The sequence below is a fragment of the Microcebus murinus genome, chromosome 11 (genome assembly GCF_040939455.1).
Source record: "Microcebus murinus isolate Inina chromosome 11, M.murinus_Inina_mat1.0, whole genome shotgun sequence".
Taxonomy (NCBI): domain Eukaryota; kingdom Metazoa; phylum Chordata; class Mammalia; order Primates; family Cheirogaleidae; genus Microcebus; species Microcebus murinus.
Window position 1 is genome coordinate 37,611,898 of NC_134114.1, and position 21,511 is coordinate 37,633,408.

At 35.8% G+C, this 21,511-nt stretch overlaps 1 protein-coding gene across 2 annotated transcripts in view; it reads left to right on the top strand.

Moving 5' to 3' along the window:
* The first annotated feature begins 7,537 nt into the window (after positions 1-7,537).
* Positions 7,538-21,511, top strand: part of NDUFS4 (NADH:ubiquinone oxidoreductase subunit S4) — a 109,651-nt gene continuing 95,677 nt past the window's right edge. For both annotated transcript variants that reach the window (XM_012756749.3, XM_012756748.3), the window contains exon 1: positions 7,538-7,692. In XM_012756749.3, coding sequence (XP_012612203.1) covers positions 7,577-7,692 — 116 coding nt within the window. In that variant the 5' untranslated portion in view covers positions 7,538-7,576. The remainder of the gene's footprint in view (positions 7,693-21,511) is intronic.

Here is a 21,511-nt window from a genome sequence, read left to right on the forward strand (position 1 = left end):
AGAGTAAATAAAATGTGCAAAACCCTTAGCAAGTTATCAAGCATGTAGTAGGTACATCATATTTGCTTTATAATTTTTAATAGGGCCATGGTAGAAGTTTGCATAATATATACTAATGGCACAAGAGAAAATCTGGTGGATACCGCTTGTGGGGGAGATGGAAGTGGGGACATTAAATTAAAGAAGCAACTGTTAATCTGAGTCTGTAAGGTTGGATTGGAATCTTCTAAAAGGATGAGATTGTATAGAGTAGGCGTCCTCAAACTATGGCCCGCGGGCCACATGCGGGTGTTTTTGCCCATTTGTTTTTTTACTTCAAAATAAGATATGTGCAGTGTGCATGGGAATTTGTTCATAGTTTTTTTAAAACTATAGTCCAGCCCTCCAATGGTTTGAGGGACAGTGAACTGGCCCCCTGTTTAAAAAGTTTGAGGACCCCTGTATAGAGGGTATCTAAGAGAGAAAAGTGATGGCATTTTGGATAAATACGAAGATACGGTGAATATTTTTAAATTTTTTAGGTTGCCCAGTGTGTGAAACCCGTTTGTATCTTTGGGAAATTACCATTTTATGAATATTGATGAGAGGTGGATACCATCTCTCACTACGAAAATTGAAAATAAAACATGCCCTTTCGTATCCTCTGTACAGCTAAGATATAAGCACGTGACCCCGATTCAGGCATTTGGCCACATTTTTTGCTGGATTTTGGATAGGGAGTCATTGACACCAAGGGCCCAGGGCAGTGGAGAATCCATTATAAACACAGGTGGCAGGAGTGGTGGCAGTGGGTGCTGTTTCCCTGGACAACAGTGATCATGGCTTCAGCAGTGGGATCTAGACAATTGTGCATCCTGTATTTAGCACAATACTAGAGTTCTCATTGGACTAGTCTTTGTTGTATGATTTAGCTTTCACCTTGCTTTCTGCATCACTTTTCTTATTATTGCCCTTTAGTTCAGTTCTTCAGACCTATTGTGAATCTGTTTCCTACTCAGTATGTTTTCAATAACTTCCTTTACTGATGCTCTATCGACTTAGCTATTTGGGCTCTTCAATAACTTCTCCTTCTCTAGCCATAGTAGCTTTCTGCTGCTTATAACTGGAAATCTTGACAGACAAGAAAATAGAGCAGGGTAAGGGGGATTGGAGGTAAATGATAGGTGTGGGGTTGGGAGCTTGCAAATTTGGATAGGGTGGTATTCTGGGCTTTTGCCAGCTTACTGTCAGATTTCCTCCCTACCTTTCCCTGCTCTGCCATTTCATAAGGTACAACTTCTCCCGTGTTCTCTTGACGTTTGGCTTCTAGGGAGGTTTAGCTAATAGGAGGCACTGGAAGACTGAAGGGCAAGTTGGGAATATTTGTCTCCCTTCCCCCATGCTTGGAGAGTGGGGTTATCCCTGGCAGTACATTTTTCCCCATGATCTCAGCTCCTGCTGAACAGTCCTTGCTGTGGTTTCAGAACCTGTTGGATACCCCAGTGTTGGAGCTCTGGTGGCACCACTCATTCCCTGTGGTGCTTTAGCCTTAGGGTGATAGCAGATCCTGCTAATTCTAATATCTGAGATCTTCCCTGTTCAGCTTCCCAGCAATTCCACCATCTGTGTAAATAATTCCCCTACATTAAATGTCTTCTGTCTGAAATACCTAAAGTGGTTTCTGTTTTCCTGACAGGACATTGACATATATATATATATATATATATATATATATATATATATATATATATATATATATATGTCAGAGAAAGCCTCACAGAAAAGGTGACATTTAATCAAAGATTTAAAGAGAAAAGGGAGTTAGCCATGTTAATATATGAGGGAAGTGTACTCAGGCAGAGGGAACAATCAATGCAAAGACCTAACATGTGAAAATGCCTTGTATGTTTAAGAAAACAACAACACGAGGAAGGAAAGAGTCATAGCAGATGAGGTAAGAGATCAAATCTGATGTGAGGACTCACTGGAGGATTTTGAGCAAGGGAGTGACGTGAATTGCCTTATATTTTTAGAAAGACCACTGTGGCAGCTGTGTTGAGAATATGTTGTAGAGGGGAAAGAATGGAGGAAGGGTGGTGTTAGCAAGAGATGATTTTAGCATGGGCCAGTGTGCTAGCAACAGAAGTGGTGAGAAGTGGTCATATTATAGTTATTCTTTGAAGGTAGAGCTAAAATAAACATTAATAATAAGTGTGTAGTGATATCTTATCATGATCTTAATTTACACTCCCTTAATGGATAATGACTTTGAATATCTTTTCATGTGCATTATTTGCCATCTGTATGTTCTATTCAGTTAACTGTCTCATGTCTTTTGCCCAATGTCTAATTGCATTATTTGTTTCTTTTTTCCTGTTACATTTTGAGAGTTCTTTATATATTCCAGACATGAGTACTTTATCAGATATGTGATTCACAAATATTTCCTTTTATCTGTGCTTGTCTTTTTATTCTCTTAACAGGATCTGTAGCAGAACAAATGTTTTTAATTTTGACAAATCCCAGTTTATTCTTTTTTTAAATTTATGGATTGCGCTTTTAGTATCATGTCTAAGACAATTCACCAACCCAATGTCCTAAAGATTTTCTCCTGTTTTCTTCTAACGGGCAGACTTACTAGAAAGATCTTAGGTAGGTGGTTCAAGACGGGATGGGATTTAGTGCACAAGTGGAGGGATCGGCTTTAGATAGGGGTATAAGTAGTCCAAATATGGTAACAGGAAGGAAGGTAGATTATGTGAGTACAGCTGGTGGTAAGTGGTATGGTAGTCAGTATCTGAAGAAGAGTTCTTTTGATTTCTTCAATTTTCTCAGTGAAGTAGGGAAAGTCATTAGCAAGAAGTAAGGATAGGAAAGATCTGAGGAGAGAGAAGATGCGAAGGAGCCACGCAAAAAAGTGAGAAAATGAATAGGATAAGGATAAAGAAAAGTATAGTGTGATTGCCAAGTAGCATTAGATCTCACTTGGTTTGTGATCAAGTGAGATAATCCAGTATGGTTTGGTGCTTTTCTCTAGTCATGTTCAGTTGCAGGGGTGTAGGTGCAGAATAGAAGAGTTAGATTTACTTTAAGTGGTAGTTTTGCTGAGTAAAAAAATTAGAAAGAGGCAAGGGAGTTGTGTGTATAAGTAAGAAAATGATTGTAATAGTTGGTCATGGAATGTAATCTGAAAAAGAGGAAAAAGTCTTCATAATGGAGTGAATAATAGGGAAATGGTGATAGGATCAATGGGTTGGCATTTCTTATGGAATGAAAGGATAGTTGAAGTATCCAGGCTCCTTCAACCTCATCATTCATTCATTATGGAGTATAGATCTTGTCATTATGGTCTGAGTTATCACATTAACATCTAAGCAGCAGGATGGAAGAAATAAAAGGAGGGGATAGGAGGTATGACTGCTATCTGTGTTTAAAGATGGTTTCCCAGAAGTTGCCACATGATACTTCCCCTTATATTTCACTGGCGAGAAGCTAGTCACCTAGCTATTTCATGGCTATTTAGCAAGAAAGGGGCTAAAAAACAAAGTCTTTATTCCAGAGGCCTATAAAAAAAGTAAGTTTCTATTATTTCTATTCTATACAAGAGGAAATATACTGGGGCAGGCAATTACTATATTTCTTTTTCCCCAAAATGATCATTTCCCCACATTTTATCTCTCTGGAATCAAAATACATAACTGGTACTGTGTCATGGTTCAACTGTTGCATTTTTTTCTTTTTTAATAGTACAGAAAATAATTATGCATTTTACAGTTGATGACATCTGTTGGAAGAAAGATGGTAGTATATATTTTGCCAAGACAGAGAATACTGGAGGGGAAGAACAGATTTTCTTGGGGTAAGAGAAAGGGAAGGAATAAAAATAATTTTGTTTTTTACATGTTAAGTTTGAGAATGACCCATAAGCAGTTGAAAATTTAGCGCTGGAACTTCAGAGTGTGATGGGGCATGTGGTCAAATTTATGTGGGAAAATTCCTTGAATTCTTAGGAATTTTGATTGTTTGTACCCTTTGTTTTCCAAAAATAATTTCAAGTGGCAGTTCTTCACTATAGGTAGAAATTATTTCATTTGTTGCCAAAGCCTCAGCAGCACTGCCAGCTGTCATGATAATTTTATAAGATGATAAGGTTTTAATTCAAGGTTTTCAAATAAATTAGCAGTGAAAAACAAGATGTGATTTAAAAAATTAGTTTGTAGCCAATAAGTGACAGTGGAATTTTGTGATGTCTATAGTGATTGTATGTGAAACTTCTGATAGAAATGTCTGGTTTTAATTTCTTTTTTTCCTGGATGCTTTATTAAAGACCCATGTGCAAGGGGAAAAATTAAAAACAGACAACTTCAGATCCACTGTAAATTTCGCATGCCATCAAAAAGGCTAAGCTAAATGTTTCTTTTGGCCACCATGCATGAAATAAAAGCAAAAAGTAAAGTCAATTCACATTTTAATACTCCTATTTGAAATAATAAAATGATATTTGGACTTAGACATTCTATTAAGTTTATTAGGAGAATCTATAGTTTGGGTGAAATTGTAAAAAAATAAACACACACAGCAAGTTATTTCTCTTCCATTCTCAAGTCTATATCCTGTATTTGAAATGTGAGAAATAAGGAAATGAAGAAGGTTATTACATTTTTTTTAATGCAAGCCCGGTAAAAGGTAGATTTATGCTTTCAGGTCTCTTGCCAGCAACATGGAGCTACTAACCCAGATCTTCCACCAAGGTTTTCAGGAAATGGCATTTGATCAAAGATGAAATTTTAGAAACCAATAAGACCTGTAGACCCAAGAAAATAATCACATTAAATATAATTTGTACAAGCTTTTCTTAAGCCAAACTAACAATAGAGATGGCCCTTTTTTCTTATTTTTGATATTTTAAAGGTTCCATTTAGCTTTATTCACTCATTCATTTATGCTACATGTCCTTTGGAGCCCATTATGCCTCAGAGACTAGTCTAGACACTGGGAAAATGACCTGCAGATATCTAGGTAAAAGTGTGAATAAAATTACATAGCTTACTATTTATTATAAGAAATTCTTCATTTGATCAATATTTATTGCAGAATTAGAACAATTATTCCTGGAAGCATTATAGTGTAGGTAAGGAAAAATTTGTCCCTAGCTGGAGGGTGATTGACCTTATTTATCAGAGGATTTTCCCCTTTATTTTATAATTCATATTTATCACAGAAATTTCATAAAATACTGAAACTTACAAAAATACTAAGAAAGAAAAATAAAGCACGGAAGAGGCATAGAAATTGTTGGGGTGGCATCAAAATTGTCAACAGTGTGGTGAGGAAGAAACTCACTGTGAAGTTGACATGTCAGTAAAGACCTGAAGGAGATGAGAGAGATAAAGATAGATCAGAGACAGAGAGAGAGAAAATGAGATGCATGGGGAAGAGTATTACAGACACAGAGAACAGCCTCCTAGGAATAAGGAGCATTAAGTCAAAGGACTTCAGATAAGAATGTGCCTGGTGTATTTTGGGAATATCAAGGCCAGTGGGTCTAGAGTGTAGTGAGTGAAGGGACAGTTGGAAATGAGGTCAGAGAGCCTTTAGGGTACTCATTGTACAAGGATTTAAATGTCATAATAAGATCTTTGGCTTTTATTTTGATGGGTTAAGAAGCTCTTGAAGAGTATAAACAGAAGAATAGTATGATCTGACTTTTGTTTCAATAGCTCTGATCGCTGTGTGGAAGAAGTTCAAAGGCAATTGCAAGAATCCATGCAAGAGATGATGGTGGCCTGAATCAGAGAAGTGACAGTAGAGGTAGGGGAAATAATCAAATTCTGGATGTATTTTAAAGACTGACATACAGGGCAAAAAAAAAAAAAAAAAAAAAGACAGGAATTCTTAAAAAACTAAATATACATGTATCACATGACAGCAATTGTATTTTTGGGCATTGATCTTAGAGAAATGAAAATTTACATCCAAAAAAACCTGTATATTATTCATACCAGTTTTATTTATAATAGTCAAAAATGGGAAACAAAATGTTCTGCAACAGGTGAACGGTTAAACAAATTGTGGGACATCAATACCATGGAAGACTACTCAGCAACAAAAAGGAATGAACTATTGATACATGCAACAACTGAGATGGATCTCAAGAGCATTATGCTAAGTGAAAAGAAGTCTATTTCAGAAAGTTACATACTGCACAAGTCTTATCTATACAACATTTTCAAAATGTCAAAATTATAAAAAGGAAACAAAGTAGAAATCACCAGGGGTTAAGAGGGTAGGTGTTACTATAGAGTGGTAGCACCTGGGAGATCTTTGCGGGATGGAATAGTTCTGTATTTTGATTATGGGAATAGTTACATGAAATGACCTACTTGGTAGAATGACATAAGACTATACAAATACTTTATATCAATGTAAGTTTCTTGGCTTTGATATTTCAACAGACTTATATGTAATCAATTGGCGGAAACTGAACAGGTACATAAGACTTCTCTGTACTATCTTTGCAACTTCCTATAAATCTATAATCACTTCAAAATAAAACATTGAAAAGAAAATTTCCTCTGAGGCATCTCTCACTTGCCTGCCTTCATCCTGTGCATTTCCTCTTTCTTTGGAAATGACTTTTTTCTCTTTTGCTTTCTCCCTTTCCCGTATGTATTGAGTTTTCCTTTAATTGACCATAATGCAGAACTAAGTCATTCCCCATCCTCCTGTTAATCCTATTCATTTAATTAAGGTTATGTTTTCAGGTGCTTAATTTTAAAAGCAGGAACGTTCTCTTTAAATTTCTTTAAAAACAAAACCCACAAACTAACCTGTTTTTTATTTTGTATAACCCATAATCATTGTTTTTTAAATACATATTATTTATATATTGTGGGCCAGTAGCCCACAATATGTATCCAACGCTTATCTTGGAAGATAACTTTTGTTTTATATGCAGGAGCATTAATAATATTCTTTGCGTCTATGGATTATAAGCACACATTCAGGATTTACTAGAAAAACGGTGATATAAAATATTATGTTCCATTGATTTTTCATACAGATCCACACGTCAAAAAAGAATCCTTTGCCAGGCCATGTCTCCACATTTTTCGTTTGGAAAATACGATCATTACAACTAAAGAACAGCAAACTGAATACAGCCCTGTCCTGAGGGCTCGCAAACTGAATCTCGCAACATTTTGGAAAAGTACTACATTAGGTTCTCAAGGACCCAAAAAGCCCTCTGGCTCTTCCAGTAGGTTCATCCGCAAGTAGTCTGAGTTCTTTGAAAAATTATGAATTGCAGCTGTTTAAATTTGCAAGTATTTTCTTTTGGTCTTTTTATTACCATTGTAAATAAACAGGTCCTAACAAACAACAACGATTATAGTTTATGGGGGTAATATTTACACCTAATGCACTTCTGCATTTTTTCCCCATCCACTTTCCTTCTTACTTCTTTCAACCAAATCTTTCGCCTCTTTCCCAGTATTTAAAAGCAAACAACCCCCCATAGAACTCTGATACTTTGCGGTTGCACTGGCTTGAAAACGAAGGAAGTTAGTCCCTTGCGGCGACCCGTCTTCCCATCCTGATGTTTGCCTGCAGCAAGATGGCGGCGGTCTCAATGTCAGGGGCGCTGAAGCAGGCTCTGTGGTGGACAAGGGCAGTAGCTATAGCGGCTAATTCCCTTTCCAGGGTCCCGACCAGGTAACAGAATTATCAGGCTGCTTCTTCAAGCTTCTCTGGTCCCTCCACTTTTGCAGAGTCTCTGCTGGCTGAGTCCCTGATGAGGCTTCGGGGAAAGCGTCCTCTGCTGACCCTTTTCTCAGGAGAGGGCGGGCAGGCCTGGGACTAGCTGCGATGAAGGGGCGCTGGCCAGGCGAGTGGGGGTGTGAATTCGTGGAGGGGGAGGAGAACCTCTGGTTTCTTGGAAACTTTTGTCGTGTGGCAGAGGGAGAGGTTATGTGGGGAGGGGTTGCCCGTGGAGCTGTGAGCTGAACCCTACCCCCAGAGAAGGGGAGGAGTCTTTCTGATTGCTGTCTCTAGTTTCCGCATCCTTCCATTTGTCACCTGTTTGCCCACCACTCCAGTCTTTACTGGATAGTTAAGTCCCTTTTTTCCTTTGCTTTAAGTGGTTTTGTGTGGGTATCTGAACAAAAAGATTGTTTTAGTCATCGGTCTGCTTGGGAGAAAACATGTTTGGAATTCAGTGTTTGTAATAATATCACTGCTAGTAGTACTGGAAGATAATTTTTTAAAAGACTGAAAGTAATGCCTGAGGCTTTCCATCCACAATGTTATTAAAGGCTTACAGTAATTCAGGGAGTGTTGCTATTGTTTTGCCTTGAAGCGTTTATGTGAAGAGTTTTTTTCGACTGTATTTCTTAATACTACAGTTCCATGTTTTTCCGAATTTTCCTGAATTTTTTATGGTACTAATACCATACATTCACACACATACTGAAACGAAGATGGAAAGATTGGATGGAGAGATGTGAAGGGGATAGGAGAAATGTGGGTGGTTAAAAATTGATGAGTGCCCAATAGAATGCTAGTTAATTTAGTATTAAATAGAAAGGAAATGAAGATAGTTGGGATGAGTTAATTAGAAAAAAATTTTAAAGATGAGTTTTATTAAGGTTTTAAATAGTGGGTATTCGGAGGGGAAGCAGAGGGTGTCCTGGGTAGTGTCAGTTGCTTCTGAAAAGGCTTAAATGCAATAGTAGAGCAGTATATACATAGTATAGAGTCACTGAGAAAATATGGGTGCTAAGATTGGGGAAAGGTAAATGATAAGTTTGTAATTACATGTTCTACATATGGGGAACTAGAGGGATGGAAAGTATTTCTCTAAGGTAAAATACTCCAGTAGTTAATTTAGGGCTAGTACAACTGTGACACAGATTAGTTATTTCCCCCCTAGAGAGTATAGGGATTAATTCTGCATTCCCAAATAATAATGTACTCACCAAAGACCCAGAACTGAAAACAAATTTGAAGGGACCACTGGTGCATGGCTAATCAAAACATGGCTATAGGCCGGGCGCGGTGGCTCACGCCTGTAATCCTAGCACTCTGGGAGGCCGAGGCGGGCGGATTGCTCAAGGTCAGGAGTTCAAAACCAGCCTGAGCGAGACCCCGTCTCTACCATAAAAATAGAAAGAAATTAATTGGCCAACTAATATATATAATATAAAATCAGCCGGGCATGGTGGCTCGTGCCTGTAGTCCCAGCTACTCGGGAGGCTGAGGCAGGAGGATTGCTTGAGCCCAGGAGTTTGAGGTTGCTGTGAGCTAGGCTGACGCCATGGCACTCACTGTAGCCTAGGCAAGAAAGCGAGACTCTGTCTCAAAAAAAAAAAAAAAAAAAAAAAACATGGCTATATATCTAAGTTTAAGTCACAACCATTTTGTCGACAATTATAGTAGTTGAAGTTAAGATGATACTAGATTTAGGAAACTAATGATAGTTATTACTACATTTCCAAATTTTAGAGTTTCTGCTTGTAAGTGTGTTGTGATAGAATTGAAAATAAAATTTTAAATCATATGAGATGATCTTTTTTTCACACCTCAAAACAAGGAAAACAATTTTTAAATACAAATTAACATATTTACTTGCTTTCTATACTTTTTTTTTTTAATCTGAAGAGCTTATAATGTTCATCTCATTTTGAGGGAAATTTATGGGCTCTCCACCTTACATATTATTTGCTTTTCATCCTTAAGTGCTCTTTTTCCATTATGATTTGAGTGTAATAGGATTTGAAAAGGTTGAGTGGAAAGACAATCAATTAATGAGGAAATCTATACCTAGAATTTATTTTATTGTAATACTTAGAATAACATTTGCAATTGATATAACATTTCAGATCACTTGAGTAAAATATGGGAAGTGGAAACAGTAAGGCATGAGGTAAGGAGGGCAGTAGGGAACAGAAGAAAAGAATTATCAATGGAAGGATGTAGTGAGCTGCTATATTAACTTATATGAATTCAATTATAGTATATCGATAAACAAAAAGCCAAACAAAAACCCAACAACATATACACAAGAGAGAGCAAAGATATTTAAATATTGCAGACGATTCAGCTGATCTAATTAATCACTTGAGCTTGTGCTCTAGAGTGATTCTCAGTTTCCATGTGCTTCTCATTTCCCTGGACTGAACATGAAGGAGGAGAGAACAGGTTAATTGTCTACATTTATCCTTACTTTCCCTGTCTTTTTAAAGAGATTTTCCTGGGTAAATTTAACTATTTAGGATATTAATCTACTAGCCAGATAAAATGGCACTGTATTTCAAAATAGCAGTTCTTAGGACTCAGGATATTCGATGCAGTGGTGTTATTTATTTATTTAAATTATTCCTGTATACTTATCTCACCTAGCCCTGTATCATCCTTTCTTAATTTTTACTAGTTCTTGTGTCAAACATAGGTCTTTAGGGTGGTAAATCCCTGGAGGGTGTTAATTAATGACTATGGTGGAGACTGAGTGTATGAGACCTCTTTGTGAGGCCTATTTTGTGCTTCAGTCTCTGGCTTTATTCACTTTCTCTGTTTCCTTTTTCAGCATTAGATAAGCCAGTATGAAATTGAGTTTGCAGACATCTTTAATAAGTAAGCAGTTCTTAAGGTTGACAAGAGTTCTGTGTATATTACACTTGGCTGGGAAGAAGCTCAATCCAAATTTGAGACACATTTTGGACATTTGAGACCAATAGGTTGACTTCTATTTCAAATAAACTGGAAAAACAAATTCCTGTCCGAGGAGCAGCTACTTTTACTATCTATCTAATACATCAAAACCAAGTTTTGAGGGCTTGAAATGTTTCTAAAGTGTCTTCTAGTAGGTTTCTTTGTTTTGCTTATTTTCTTCATTTCTAAATACCCATACTTAGTTGATTAGTTTTTATTAATAGCAGACATCTTTGTTGAATTCTTATTAGGAAAATTAATATTTTAATTCATATAAATATGAGAATCATGTCCGGCACATTGTAAACTTTCTCCAGATAAATCCTAATTTTACTGTTAGTTGGAATAGCCTGAATACTTTACTTCTGGTGATAGATATTAAAATAGATTGCATTATTATTTAAAGTATTCACTACCATTCCCTGTTACAGGATTATATATCCCTAACCATTGGCCAAGTGACTTGCTTTAGCCAGTGATATGTTAGTGGAAATGATATACCATGTCAAACAGAAGCTTTAAGGATTGTCCCATATTCTGCCATGTTCCTTTTCTCTCTGGTATGAGATGGACATATCTCAGGTGGGGTCTGCTCTTTTAGCCCAAATCCTGGTTTGAAGACAACGTGGTGCAAAGCAGAAACTGATTCTTATAGGGTATATAAAATATAAGTTGAGTGAGATATAAACCTTTGTTGTAACCACAAAGATGTTCAGATTGTTAGTTACCTCAGCATAACAACTTACACTTAACTCTATTTTATGCACACACACATTTGCAAATGAGCAAGGTTTAGCACATGCACTGATATATCAATAGTGAGGTCACAGGCTTTTTGAGGGCAAGAACAAATTTTTATTTTTGTATACTTCATGGCACCTAGTGTAATGGCTTGAACATAGCAGGTAAATGCTTATCAGGTGAATAAATACTTATTTAGAGATGAGTGATTGTGAGGAAAAGCAAGAAACCATAGGCAATACTTGTATTATTGGCCTCATCAGTGAAAGCCAAATAGGCACTAACCTACATAAATGTGAATATAAAATATCTACAACCTATATTCTTTCTAATTATTTGCAATGATCTGAGTTTAGTGTATTCACCTAGAACTTTGTTAACTTCTGGACTGAAGTTGTTTTGGAATGGAAACTCATACACTTTAACAAATGTCCTCATACCTCTTTTGTATTCAAATTTAAGAAAGCAAAAGGCAGAGTACTTATTGGAACTTCAGAACTTTTTTGTAATGATAGTAACTAACATTACCTGAAGTTTTTTAAAAGTTAATAGTATATGGAGCTTAATGGAGCAAGATAGAACAACTTGGTTCCTGTGTAATACCTGCTAAAAGGCGTCTGTTTATGGGTAAGGTGAATATGGAAAAAGCTTCTAAAATATATCCCTTGGTAGAAGTTGAGAATCGTTTTTGAGAATTTATTTTTGAGCACAAATTAATAACAGCAGCTAACATTTATCTTTAGCTTACTGAGCATCAGCCACTGTGCCAAGCATTTCACCTACGTTATCTCATGTGTTTCCCACAGTAATCCAATGAACTCACATATTCTTATCCTCGTTTTTCAGGTGAGGAAACAGGTACAGAAGTGAAATTGGTTAAATTTCCATTGCTAGGAAATACAGTTGTCCCTCAGAATCCCTAGGGGATTGGTTCCAGGACTCCCTTTAGATACCAAAATCCACAGATGCCTCAAGTCCCTGGTATTAAAATGGTGTAGTATTTGTGTATAACCTATGCATACCCTCCAGTATACTTTAAACCATTTCTAGATTACTTATGCCTAATACAATGTAAATAGCTTTGTAAATAGTTGTTATACTGTATTTTTTAAGGCACAATAACAGAAAAAAAGTCTGTTCATGTTCAGTACCAATTTAGCTTCCCCTGCCCCTGAATATTTTTGGCCTGCAGTTGGTTAAATCCATGATGTGGAACCCATGAAGGGTTTACTGTAGTTTGATTTAGCAGTCTAAATGAGTATGTTGACTTTAGTAGTGAGGAATATTATGTTTGATAATAATAAATGAACACCTCAGTGTCTTCTCTGTAAGGTGTGGTCTTTGAGAAATTATCTGGTGCTCTTATCTTTACTTTTCAGTGTTCCTTTTGTACAGTGAGAGTCTCCAAATGAGGAATTAGTTTTCTGTTACATTTTTTTTAGCTAACTTTTTCCCCCCTGAATCTTGTTACAATTTTTGGTGAAAGATTTTATGTTGGTGACTTGATTATGCTTTTTTTTACCCTCTTAAAAGATATAAAATGTATGTGTTAAATGAGACATACTGGATGTATTTCTTCTTTTTTCTTACTGCAGTGATCATTAGGAAAAATAGTTGTGTATTCTGCCTTTAAAAACTATCAAGTGCCTGCTATGCTTTCTGAGTTCACGTGTCTGCTTTTTAATAGTGTTTTGTATTCTTCTTTGACTGATCTGCTTCCCTTTAGCAGTTTCACCACCAATTTTTCATTTATCACGGGCTTGAATATCAAGAAACTAAAGCTATTAGAATTTTGTATAAAATCAAGTAGGCTTAATGGAGCACTGATGATGGCAGAAGTTTACTTTTTTTGATTAAAGCCTTGAACTTTTTTAAGGTTAACAGATAATTACATTTAATATATGAGCTCTTACAACGTTTCTTTCCTAGTTTTCAGAGTCCAAAGATCCTGATGGAACCTTATTGTATCTTAATTACATAGCAACTACATTCTTCTTAACAACTTTCATCTAAATATTTGAATATTTTAGTAAACTATTCTAAGTCTTTTCTCTTTTAAGTAATGACATGAGAGCAATTCAGAATTCCTGTTTCGAGTTCTGTTCTGTTGTCTGCTATTGACTATTTTAATGGGTAAATACAAACTTAGGTTCTTTAGAACTAGTTAGTTGCTCATATGTTTCCATTTCTTCTTGTTTGGACTCACTAGACTTAATTTTTCCTTTATGGGATCATTCTCCAGTTCCATAGTTTTTAAACCCTTACTGTGCATCAAAATTACCTGTTGTGTGCTTTAAAGATCAAATGTCTTGGCCCTAATCTAAGGAGGTTCAGTTAGTTTAGGTTGATGCTTAGCTGTATAGTGATTCTAATGGCCAGCTAGGGCTCAAAACTACTGATTTCTTTTTTAATAGTTTCCATTCTATATCTTGAAAGACTTCAGAAATACATTTTTCCTTGGGAAAGGGGTGGGGGAGATTTCCAGAAACAAAAGTGCTTCCATTTTTGCATATTTTCCTAATCTAAATTAAGTTTTATGCTTTTCACCCATGCACTACATAGAGGCATTTTCTTGGAGAAACTTTCCTTAGAGGCAAAGAAGGCATGTTGATAATTTTGGAGAAAGCAGGCCATGTTACTCCCTCTCTGGAGACTCTTGTTCTTCCTTTTGGAAGGGCTCAGGTTTAATATAGCACAGCTGTTGAACTCTGCCCTTCAGAGTTTTAAGAAGAAAGTGTTTTATCCTTTAAAATGGAAATGACTTTTTTAGGGAGGTGGTCTTGGGCTGGATATAGTTCTCTAAGAAAGTTTCATGCTTCTCTAGAGTTCTTTTGTTTCAGTGATTTCTTAGAATTGTTTCAAATGTTGAGAGCACTGTCTCTGAGAGTAAAGAAGTGACTGCTTTTGCAATATGTTTTGCTCTGTCTTTAAACAAAGCTAGAAAAAGAGTTTATTTCTTTGTGTTTTCTAGGACTCAAAAATATGTTCTTTCCTTTATTCAGCCACTTCATACATAAGTAAATGGTCCTTGAATAGGGCTTACTAGACAAAAGATCCTGTTCTAGATGACTGTTCAGCAAGCCATATGCTTCTCCTAAAAATGTCAGTCAGTCTTGATAAGCTTTAAAGTGAATACAGATGTTTTGGCTCTTTTGAGGACTACTACTCTTTGTATGGAAAGAATAATACTTTTTCAAGAGGTTTCTTAAATATACTTATAGAAATTCACATGAAATTTATAACTTTTGTCTTTTAAGTCTGAAATTAGACTTAATTAGACATTAGTAATTTGAATTTAATTTTAATCTTGATACAAATGAGATTTGAGGAAATAAAATATATCTCATAATATGACTTATTAAGATTTTATATTTAGCCTTTTTAAAAATATGAAACTTAAAGTATGTTTTAATATTTACTTTTGTGCAATGAAAAGTGATATTTGGGCAGGAAGGGGTATATTTTCAGATGTTCGGTACCTTCTACTTTTGTAGATTAACTAGCAATTATAGTTCATAGATTCATATAATGTTTGAGTTGGAAGAAAACTCTAGAATCATTAAGTCTGACCCTTTATGTAATGCAAGAATCTCTGGAACTTTCTGCTTCTTGATTATCTAGCTGTTGAGTAAGTATGGTGAATTTCTGGTAGCCCTAGAAAACACTCTATGCTTTTAGACTTATTGGTAAATGATGTTTTTCTTTGAAACAATATAGAACAAGTCTAACGCCCTATGCACTTTCAGCCCTTCCAGATAATTGAAGACATTTGTCATCACTCATTCTCACTGCAAGTCTGTGCTCCAGGCTTAGCATCTTCAGTCTGTTTACTCTTCATGGATGACCAGATTTCTTGATGCTTTACTACCTCTTGGTATTCCCTACAATGTTTTCCATTTTTCTAGTGTCTTTCTTTGAACTGTATATTGTACTTTTAATTAAATGAGATGATCAGAGGTAGTGGTTTAGTGGGCTGAGATTGTACTAAGGAAAAAAGTTGACTCTAGGTTGAATTTTTAAAAATTTTATTTTTAAAGTTATTAAAAAAAATTCATTTTTTTCTTTTGACATATAGTTCTTAAGAGATTTAATATACTGATAGATTTGTATAACCACCACTGTAATCAGGGTACAGAATACAATGTAATGGTTTGTAAATAGTTGTTACACTGTGTTGTATCAGGATATAGAATACCAAGATTTCATCACCCTGAAGACTCCATGGTGTTGTCCCTCCCTAACTCCTATAATCCCTGTCCACAGTTATCTTTTCTTCATCTCTATAGTTTTGTAATTTGAGACTGTAATATAAATGGAATCATACAGTATACAACCTTTTGAGATTGGCTTCTTTTATGCATCACAATGCCTTTGAGATTCATGTAAGTAGTTGTAGCAATAGTTCAGTCCTTTTTACTATTATGTAGTATTCCATTGTGTGGATCTAGCACAGTTTCTTTACCCATTCACCTATTCAAGGACATCTAGATTATTTCTAGTTTTTGGCAATTATAAATAAAGCTGCTGTAAACATTTGTGTATAGGATTTTGTGTGAATGTGATTTTGTTTTTCTAGAGTAGATGCCTGGGAAAGAGATTCCTGGGTCATCGGTAAGTATATCTTTAACTATATAAGAAACTGTCAAGCTATTTTTTAGAGTGATTATACCATTTTGCTTTCTACCAGCAGTGTCTGAAAGTTTTAGTTGTTTTGCATTCTCGTTAACATTGGTATTGTCACTATTTTTTTATTTTAGCCATTCTTATATGTGTATAATGGTATTTCATTGTGGGTTTTTACTTCAGAACAACTGTATTGAACTTTAATTCATATACTATAAAATTTATTCATATAAAGTATACAATTTGATAGGTTTTAGTATGTTCACAGAGTTGTGCAACCATAACTACAGTTAATTTGGAACATTTTTATCACTCCAAAAAGAAACCCCCTACCCATTAGCAGTCATTCCCCATTTCTCCCTTCCCTCCAGCCCTAGGTAATAGACTAACTACTTTTTGTCATTGTAGATTTGCCTGTTATGGCCATTTCATACAAATGAAATCATATAATATATGGTCTTTTGTTACAGGCTTCTTTTACTTAGCGTAATGTTTTCAAGGTTCATCCAAGTTGTAGCATATATCAATACTTTATTCTTTTTTATTGAAGAATAGTATTCTATTGTGTGGACAAACCATATTTTATTTTTGTTGGATATTTGGGTTGTTTCCACCTTTCGGCTATTATTAACAATGTTTTATGAATATTTGTGTACAAGTTTTTGTATGGACATATGTTTATATTCTTTTGGGGAAATACACAGAGTAGGATTGCAGGATAATGTAATAATTGTATATTAGCCTGTTGAGTAACTGCCAGACTGTTTTCTAAAGTGGTTGCATCATTCCCACTAGTAGTGAATGAAGGTTCCAGTGTTTTCACATCCTTTTCAATATTGTTATTATTAATATCTCTCTTTTTTTAAATAGCCATCCTAATGAGTTTAAGAAGTGGTATCTCATTATGATTTTATTTCCATGATGGCTAACTCATTACCGTATTTTTTTGGAGATGGAGTCTCACTCCGTTGCCCAGGCTAGAGTGCAGTGGTGTCATCATACCTCACTGCAACCTCATACTCCTGGGCTCAAGCAATCCTCCTGCTTCAGCCTCCTGAGTAGCTGGGAATGTAGGTACATGCTACCACACCTGGCTAATTTTACTGTTTTTTGTATAGATGGGGTCTTGTAATGATTCTCAGGCTGGTCTTTCTTTTTTTTTCTTTTTTAAGACAGTCTCTCTCTCTCTCTCTCTGTTGCCTGGGCTAGAGTGCCATGGCATTAGCCTAGCTCACAGCAACCTCAAACTCCTGGGCTCAAGCAATCCTTCTGCCTCAGCCTCTCAAGTAGCTGGGACTACAGGCATGTGCCACCATGCCCAGCTAATTTTTTCTACACACACACACACACAAACACACACACACATATATATATATTTTAGTTGGCCAATTAATTTCTATTTTTAGTAGAGACGGGGTCTCGCTCTTGCTCAGGCTGGTTTCGAACTCCTGACCTTGAGTGATCTCCCCGCCTCCCTTCCCAGAGTGCTAGGATTACAGGGATGAGCCACCTTGCCCACCTGGCTGCTCAGGCTAGTCTTGAACTCTTTATCTCAATCCTTCCACCTCAACCTCTCCAAAGTGTGAGGATTACAGGCATGAGCTACCACGCCTAGCCTTTCATTATGGCTTTAATATGCGAGCTACCACGCCTAGCCTTTCATTATGGCTTTAATATGCATTTTCCTAACGTCTGATGATGATGAACTTTGGTAAAGTATTCATATCTTTTGCCCATTTTTACATTGTGTTATTTTCTTACTGTTCAGCTTTTATAGTTCTTAAAATATTCTGGAGACAAATGCTTTGTCATGTAGGTAAGAAAAAATATCTTTTTCTCTGTCTATGCTAGGTTCATGGCTGAGACCCCTGTAACAAAAGCCAGATTAACAAGTGATCTGCTTCAGGAAAGAAGGGTTGGGGGAAGGTCAAAGAGACCTTCCTGCTTCTGCCATTTTTCAGTATTTCAGTGTGACATATTTTGGGTAGTGTGTCTTGAACTCCACCAGGAAGATATTTGGTTTGCAAATATTTTCTTCCAGTCTGTAGCTTTTCTTTCTCATTCTGTTAACACTATGCTTCACAAAGTATTATAAAAGTTCTTAATTTTGATATAGTTAGCTTACCAGTTTCTTTCTTTCATGGATTATGCTTTTGTTGTTATATCTAAGAGCTCTTTGCCTAACCCCAGACCCTGAAGAGTTTTTTCTGTATTTTCTTAGAGTTTTGAATTTTTATGTTTTATATTTAAATCTGTGATTCATTTTGAATGAACTTTTGTATAAAGTGTGAAGTTTAAGTCAAGATTATTTTTTTGCATATGTACATTGTTTCACCACTATTGTAAAGATTATCCTTTTTTCATTTAATTGTTTTTGTACCTTTGTCAACAGTTAGCCTTATTTGTTTGGGTAGCTTTATAGCAAATGTGTATTATAATTGAGCAGATGTGATTCTTCCAACTTCATTCTTCTTTTTCAAAGTTGTTTTAGCTCTTCTAGTTCTTTTTCATCTAAACGTTAGAATCTGCTTCATTATATCCATGAAAAATCCTGCTGGGATTTTGATATTGCATTAAATCTATAGATTAAATTGGGAAGAGTTGACATTTTTACTGCATTGAGTCTTCCATAAACATGTTATATCTTCATTGAGTTATTTCTTTCATCAGTGTTTTGTAATTTTGAATGTGTAGATTCTATGTATATTTTGTTAGATTTATGCCAAAGTATCTCAATTTTGGGGAGCTATGGTGAGTAGCATTTTTTTTTTTTTTTTGAGACAGAGTCTCACTTTGTTGCCCAGGCTAGAGTGAGTGCTGTGGCATCAGCCTAGCTCACAGCAACCTCAATCTCCTGGGCTCAAGCGATCCTCCTGCCTCAGCCTCCCGAGTAACTGGGACTACAGGCATGTGCCACCATGCCCGGATAATTTTTTGTATATATATTTTTAGTTGGTCAATTAATTTCTTTCTATTTTTGGTAGAGATGGAGTCTCGCTCAGGCTGGTTTCCAACTCCTGACCTCAAGCAATCTGCCAGCCTCGGCCCCCCAGAGTGCTAAGATTATAGGCGTGAGCCACCACGCCCGGTTTATTTTCTATTCGTGTAGAAATGCGATTTTTGAGGTTGACTTTGTAACTTGCAACCTTGCCAAATACACTTGTTAGTTCTATAAGTTTTTATAAGTTTTTCTAGATTCTTTGGGATTTTCTAAGTAGATAGTCATGCTGTCTGTGGATAGGAAAAATTTATTTCTTCTTTTCCTTATCATGAGGCCTTTTATTTCTTTTCGATTTCCAGGAGGATGTTAAATAAGAGCAGTGACAGGTCATTTATCAATCTTAAGGGAAAGCATTCGGTTTTCCCATTTTTCTAATACCATTAAATATAATGTTAAATAAAGCAGTTTTTTTTTGGTAGAAATACCCTTCTTTAGATGAGGAAGGCTAATAGTTTTTATCATGAATGGATGTTATATTTTATCTAATGCCTTTTATGTATCAGTTGGCATATTCTAGTGATTTTTCTTCTTTACTGCTAATATGGTAGATTATAATTGACTTTCAAATATTGAACCAGCCGTGTATTCTCAGAATAAGCCCCACTAAATCGTGTTAATTCTTTTTGTGTATTGTAGTATTTGATTTGCTGATATCTTGTTTAGCATTTTTACATCTATATCTATGAAGGATATTGATCTGTAGTTTTCTTTTTTGTACTGTCTTTGTTTAGATTTGCTGTCACGGTAATGCTGGACTCATAAAATAAGCTAGGAAGTTTTTCTTCATATTCTGTTTTTTTTTTCATCCCACAAGTTTTGATATGTTATATTTTATTTTCATTTGGTTCAAAATATTTTATTTCCCTTGACACTTTCTTTTTGATCCATGAATTATTTAGAAGTTGTTTGTTTAATTTCCACTTATTTAGAGATTTTTCTTTTATCTTTTTGTTAGTGGTTTCTAGTTTAATTCCATTTTGTTCTAAGAATCTAGTTCCCTGTGGTTTCTCTTTCTTTTCAGTGTTTGCCCAGAAACTTGTAGCTTTCATTACCTTGCTCTGTAGTGCAGATCCACAGTTGCACCAGAGAGAGAGAGAGAGAGATGTTGGCCCCACCTTCTTAGAACCACATCTCCAATGAATGGAGAATGAAGGACCCTTCTTCAGATTTTTGGCTCCTGCAGGTTTCCGTTATTACCACCGCATATGGTCACAGGATTGCATATGGCTGGTTCATGGTGTGTGAGAGAATAGAGAAAAGAGGAAAAAATGGTCAGTTTCCACAGTTTCTTTGAGTATTACTTTTCTGTTTTGTTCCTTAGGATACGGTGCTTTCTACTGGAGAAGTGCTCACTTTGGGTTTCCAACTGCGTTAGGTTCAAGCTGGGGACGTTAGAGGGAAAAAGTATAGCCAAATCACTGCTGTTTCATGGATACTTGTAATTCCCTAATCTGCCTGCTATTTCCTTCTTAGAGCCTTTAAATAGCTGCCTCCTGCATACTGTCCAGATTTTATGGTTGCATTCAGTGAAAGAGACAGGGTGAAGTGTGCTTACCGTAATCTCACCTGGGACCAGTCATTCTAGGATGGATTATTTGAAAAGCTAAATTCTAGTATTTCTTGCATTTTAGCATATCTGAATGGATTTAAATGATCTAAAATGACTCAGAAAATGTTTCATATGATCAGATTCTTAACCAATTGATTCTCAACTGTGGTGGGAGAAAGAGGAATTCACATACCAGAATCTTGGAAATAGGGCAGAGAAAGGGTTTCAAAATACAGGTATTCTTCGTTGAAAATAATGGCATTTAATAAAAGATGGAAGTTTGTTTCCAGTGCAAGTGATGAGGCAGAAAAATACATTGAATCATTGACCAGGAAACATCATATCTTAACTTTGAGAGATGTGGAGGTCAATGATCTATTTTGAGTAACCGATAGGAGTTTTGGTGACATCTCTCTAGAAATATATGTACTCATATATATAAAATCAGATTTACCTTTCTAGAGGATTCATAGATCCCAGGCTTTGTAACCCTTCCTTAGGCAGTATTAGGTCTATATGATGTTTTGTTTATACTAGTTCTTATGTTAGACCTTTCTCACTTGAAATTCATAGAAACCTAGAAATTCAGATGACTGGGTTAGGCACAAAGAGAGAATTGATTTATATTACCAAGCAATGGAAAAGGCAGGGGTGCAGTTAGCTAGTTTCACGGACCAGAGCTAGAAAGCCAACATGTTCTCTTTTTCCAGTTTGTCTAAGTCTTTTTCTGAGTGGCAGCTACTATTTCAGGTTGTTTTTTCCTACATGGCAAATTATCATAACTGATGGAAATTTTTTCAGGTTTATATCTCATAGCTTTATTATCAGGGAGGGACTGAAAATCCCTTTCTCTGATACTAAGTTTAAAAATCCTGGGCAAATACTTGATTTGAGTCAGATTAAACAGACTA